Source organism: Neoarius graeffei, chromosome 13, assembly GCF_027579695.1.
Source record: "Neoarius graeffei isolate fNeoGra1 chromosome 13, fNeoGra1.pri, whole genome shotgun sequence".
In the NCBI taxonomy this organism is placed as follows: Eukaryota; Metazoa; Chordata; class Actinopteri; order Siluriformes; family Ariidae; genus Neoarius; species Neoarius graeffei.
The window spans coordinates 4,440,958-4,446,957 of NC_083581.1; the positions used below are offsets into that span (position 1 = coordinate 4,440,958).

The window sequence follows — 6,000 nt, forward strand, 5'->3', positions numbered from 1 at the left end:
GGTTTTTTTTTTTTTTAATCTTTGAACACTTTAACTCCAATGGAAATATCTGGATTGTATGTGCGCGCATGTGTGGTGCTTTGAATTTATTGTTACATCATCTCTCTCACACACACACACTTTCAAAGCATACACTGGTACCTTTAGTACATTTTCAGGACATAAACCATTTACTGTGAATTAAATCACAAAAGCGATACACACCGATGTAGCGGCGACTCTCCGAGGCTGAGTCACGCCGATTACCTTCCCCTCTGCGGCCCATCCGGCCTCCAGGAGGTACTGAAAACACACACACACACACCAGTCCATTGCACACAGCCTGACACTGCAGAACTGAGCTCAAAGTAATCAGCGTTCTACACCAGGGCGAGAGAAAAATCAAAAACTGCACAAAGGCACATTTTCCTTCTCCTCGTCAGCACATTACACACAAAACATGTCATCATAAGTCAGGCCGTGTTGAGAGAGCAGAAGTGCTGGAGTTTACCTGAGGAATCTGGGTGCTCTTCCCCGAGCCGGTCTCACCCAGGATCACCACGGTCTGAAAGCTTTCCACCATGTACAGGACGTTGTTCCTGTGCTGCAAGTTTGACGTCAAGAGTAAAAAGATGTGTTCAAAAATGTGACAGCATGATGGGAAATTTCTTTCCCCCCCCCATCACTGGTACATCACACACAGCTGCAGTATGCAAATAGATATGCAAATGAGCTCTCTAACTAATCTCTAAATTTGTTTATCTTTCGAGGAGCGTTCACACGATTCAGCTCATACAAATCATTTACATTTGCATAATCCAAACATATAACTTGCCAAGATAATAATAAGAAGAACTGAGAGTAAAAAAAGATTAGAGTAAAAAGCTCAATATAAAGTAACAAAGTGATGTCAATTAATATAAAGCAACATAAAAGTCGAGCAATAAATTAACTAAGCAATGTAAAGTGACACTACAGTAAGAAACTAATGTCAAGTCGTGTAAAGCAACATAAACGTTAAAGTACCAAATTCATGTAAAATAATGTAAACCTTAGAGTACAAAGTCATGTAATGTAACATAATGTTAAAGTAGCAAAGTCAGAATGTAATGTAAACATTATGTGACTGTGGTACTTTAATGTTTACATAACGTTATGTGACTGTCACCTTTACACTTTGTTACTTTACATGACTTTGGTATTGTAAAGTTTACATGACATAATGCAACTTCGATACTATAAATGTTATGTTACTTTACAATACTTTATGTGGCTTTGTTACATTAACATTTACATTTCATGACATTACATGAATTTGGTACTGTAACATTTACATGACATTATGTGACTTTGTGTAACTACTTTAATGTTTACATTACTTTACGTTACTGTTACTTAACATTTACATTTCATTACTTTATGTGGATTTGGTACTGTAAAGTTTACATGACATTATGTGACTTTGGAACTTTAATGTTTACATTACTTTATGTGACCGTTACTTTTACATTACTTTATATGACCTTGGTACTTTAATGTTTACATTACTTTACACAACTGAAACTTTTACATTACTTTATGTGACTTCAATACTTTAAAGTTGCTGTTACTTTACACAACATGACTTTCTTACTTTAACATTTACATTTCATTACTTTACATGACTTTGATACTGTATATTTTACATGACATTATGCAACTTTGGTACTTTAATGTTTGCATTACTTTACGTGACCGTTACTTTTACATTACATTACTTTATATGACCTTGGTACTTTAATGTTTACATTACTTTACTTAACATGACTCTCTTACTTTAACATTTACATTTCATTACTTTGGTACTGTAAAGTTTACATGACATTACCCGACTTTGGTACTTTATTGTTTACATTACTTTATGCGACTTTGATACTTTAATGTAATGTAAGCTTTACAGTACCAAAGTCAGGTAAAGTAATGAAATGCAAATGTTAAAGTAACAGAGTCACGTAAAGTAATGTACACATTAAAGTAGCAAAGTCGTATAAAATAATGTAATGTAAACGTAACAGTCACATAAAGTAATGTAAACATTAAAGTAAAGTCGCAAAATGTAACGTAAACTTTGGTACTGTAAAGTCATGTAAAGTAATGAAGTGTAAATGCTAACGTACCAAACTCATGTAATGTAAACTTTAGAGTACAAAGTCATGTAAAGGAATGTAATGTTAAAGTACCGAAGTCACATAATATAAAGTAATGTAAACATGAGAGTAACAAAGTCATGTAAAGTCATGTAAAGTAATACAAACACTTAAATAACAAAGTAATGTAAATGTTAATAGTACCAAAGTCATGTCATGTAAAGCAATGTGAAAGTAAAGGAACAGTAACATAAAGTAACATAAAGCAAAGTAAAGCTACATAAAATAAAGGAACAAACGAAGATAATGAAATACCAACTAAAATGGAGCAAAAGAGAGTAAAAGAGACCCAACACGGTGTAAAAATTGAGTACTTATGATAAACAGAGGTACAGACGGACACTTTAATGGTTCATAAAGAATAAGGGGTCCAAGCACGGTGCGATAATACTTGCACAGTGATTAACAGAAAGGTGTCTGAATCTGGCCTGCTGGTGGCGCTAAAGGGTTTAAGAGACACAAACAAAAATTGGTGGGAAGACTTTTGGGACCGAGCTGAATTATTGCACAAAACTTTGATTAAAACGGTGTGTGGATGGTCGTATGGGTTCCCGTGGCAACAACTCAGACAGCGCTTGGACCCCGAAACACAGTATCGTTCCGTGTCAGTGGTTTAGTCTCGTGCAGATTCTTTAAAGATACCTTAAAGACGGGCAGCTTCTGCCTCTGTTTCTCCACAGACAGAGCGCTGTGAGGGTTGTAGATGACGGCGGTGCCACTCGGCTCCGTGTTCAGCTCCCTCTCCTCACACACTCCCGGCCCCTCGGCCCCTGTACATACACGTACACACACACACACACACACACACACCACTTCTTTTTTAGAAAACATTTGCTCTAAAGTTTGCTCAAAGCAGAAATAACTTAAGAATACACAAAAGTTAACACTAAGAAGTGAAAAAAACTAAAAAATGCAAGTAGATATGGACCGTGAACATTTCAGCAGAAGGTGAAGAAGATTAGAAGGAAGAAATGAAAATAAAGACAGAAGGAATCCACTACACGAGGCCTCCTATTTACTGTCATTATTATTAATTACACCACAGCGCCGTACGATTCTGATTAGTCAGAAGAAAAAAATGTTGATTAATTTCCTAGAACAGCAGCTCTGACATTAGCACAGGTTTATATTAATACGCTCGTTCTAATACGTTATCATTTCTATAGCAACAGCTTGTTCAAAGGGACGAGTACAGCGGATGCGCTATTAATAATAAACAGATTTATAAAAAGTAATCAATATGGTGATAAGGTGACATTTTCTGGAACAAAATATTTATTTAACGTTTATGGAAGGAATGACAGAAGCATCAGCTAGAAAAAAAGAAGCATCTAGACTATTTAAATTAAATTATTTCCATCGTGGTGTGATGGGATTTTTTAGAATGATCAGCTGTATGATGCAGATTAAAACTTAAAGTGTATATTCTGGACCAATTTTTTATCTGAAAGTATGTCCCTTTACACACTCCTCCAGAAGGGTAATTTTGCACAAGGCCATCTGTCTACAGCAGAAAAAAATAAAATAACAAAACGCGTCTGGAAAAACCCCAAGGGAGTCTGGAGCCAGATTCGTGACGTCACCTGCGGAAGCGCCAGCAGGCTACGCGAGCTTTGCACGGTTTCAGTGCACAGCCTGTGTAGACCAAGCGCTCCCATTTCTCTCTCATTGTCCGGTCTTTTGGGAAACGATGAGTACTAATCCCATCATGATTGGTGTTGCTACACCCTCCTACGATACATCTGTTAACCATTTTAATAATTACGCGATAACGTTGAAGAAATTTGCAGAAAACCACCAGGTCGTTTTCTCATAAACAAACCAGCGCTGACGTAGGATTCAGAAGGAGGCGTCCCGCACGCGACGTCACAAAAATCAGTGTTTGCCGGGAAATCCAAATGCCAAGTTTTTTCAGAGGCGGACCAATTCGCCTCAAATGGCTCGATTTCAACTGAATTTTTCTGGTATTGCGCAAGATTTAAAAAAATTGCACAAAATGCAAAATGTGACAAATATTTGACCAAAGTTTAATATAAAATAGGAGAATTACATTGATCTTGCTCCTGAATTTACCCATGATATGCACTTTAAAAAGTTTTGTAAAGAAAAGCAACCACGAGGCAGAGGGTAACGCTTCGCATCGTGCTCCCACCACCGTGCTTCACAAGGGAGACGGCTGTTTGGTTTCCGCCCATTTTAACGCTTTGGGGCAAAGCCAAAAGAGTTCAAATTTGATCTTTTCAAACCAAAGAATATTTTTCTACATGATTCTAGGTGTGGTTTAAAAACAAGTCTTTAATCTTTTCTAAAATGCACTAATCATGGAACAGTGTCTCTCAGGGGCTGAGTCGGTGTCCCTCCAGGAGGCGAGAAAAGCAAGTGGAACAGAACGTACACTACCGTTCAAAAGTTTGGGGTCACTTTGAAATGTCCTTATTTTTGAAAGAAAAGCACTGTTCTTTTCAATGAAGATGACTTTAAACTAATCAGAAATCCACTCTATACATTGCTAATGTGGTAAATGACTATTTTAGCTGCAAATGTGTGGTTTTTGGTGCAATATCTCCATAGGTGTATAGAGGCCCATTTCCAGCAACTCTCACTCCAGTGTTCTAATGGTACAATGTGTTTGCTCATTGCCTCAGAAGGCTAATGGATGATTAGAAAACCCTTGTACAATCATGTTAGCACAGCTGAAAACAGTTGAGCTCTTTAGAGAAGCTATAAAACTGACCTTCCTTTGAGCAGATTGAGTTTCTGGAGCATCACATTTGTGGGGTCGATTAAATGCTCAAAATGGCCAGAAAAATGTCTTGACTATATTTTCTATTCATTTTACAACTTATGGTGGGAAATAAAAGTGTGACTTTTCATGGAAAACACAAAATTGTCTGGGTGACCCCAAACTTTTGAACGGTAGTGTATGTAGAGAAGGGTACAGATGTGCACAGATGTGCAAGGAACCCCGAGAGAGTCGTTATATTTAATGGTGATGTAATGGTGCATTATGGATGTAATGGATAAGGATGATGAACATCAGGGCTCATTCTGGATGGCTTTTATATTATTCGTGAAGGTAACAGGAAAAAATATAAAGCTGCTAAACAGAAATACAACACAGAACAAGCTTCACTTATACAAAACACTTTATAGCACAAATAATAAACAAACCACAAACACACTCATCATCATCATGCATTATATCTCTCTCACACACAATGCACTGAAATAACATCACAGCTGTGACCTACACTCTGATTATAAAGGGTCGAATCCCTAATCTTACCGGGTTTCCAGAATTTCATGATGGAGTGGGGCGCCGCCATCTTGAAAAACTACGTCAGATATTCAGACAAAACTTTAAAAAGGGAAGCGCCACCAGGGGGCGACAGAGGGCCGATATTTATCAGCAATTATTTATCTATCTGTGTGTAAAATTCAGATGCTATGAAACACTGAGGAATTTGTTCTTTTCAATGTATTAATTTATTTATATTTAATCACTGGTATTCTTTTATTTCATACTTGTAATCTATTTAATTTTTTTTTTTACAATTTGTTCTTTATTTCACATGCTAGAGCACTCTGAGCTGCATTTTACACTACCGTTCAAAAGTTTGGGGTTACCCAGACAATTTTGTGTTTTCCATAAAAAGTCACACTTTTATTTCCCACCATAAGTTGTAAAATGAATAGAAAATATAGTCGAGACATTTTTCTGGCCATTTTGAGCATTTAATCGACCCCACAAATGTGATGCTCCAGAAACTCAATCTGCTCAAAGGAAGGTCAGTTTTATAGCTTCTCTAAAGAGCTCAACTGTTTTCAGCTGTGC

At 36.9% G+C, this 6,000-nt stretch overlaps 1 protein-coding gene across 4 annotated transcripts in view; it reads right to left on the reverse strand.

Annotated features, from left to right (window-relative positions):
* The window catches only part of dhx35 (DEAH-box helicase 35), a 56,706-nt gene extending 51,195 nt beyond the window's left edge, over positions 1-5,511 (reverse strand). For all 4 annotated transcript variants that reach the window (XR_009656012.1, XR_009656010.1, XR_009656011.1 and 1 more), the window contains exons 1-4: positions 5,452-5,511; positions 2,808-2,935; positions 491-583; positions 205-282 (exon numbers count right to left, since the gene is read on the reverse strand). Coding sequence is in view for 1 of the 4 variants with exons in the window: in XM_060937153.1 (XP_060793136.1) it covers positions 205-282; positions 491-583; positions 2,808-2,935; positions 5,452-5,491 (339 nt within the window). In the remaining 3 variants the exon portion in view is untranslated. The remainder of the gene's footprint in view (positions 1-204; positions 283-490; positions 584-2,807; positions 2,936-5,451) is intronic.
* Positions 5,512-6,000: the final 489 nt, after the last annotated feature.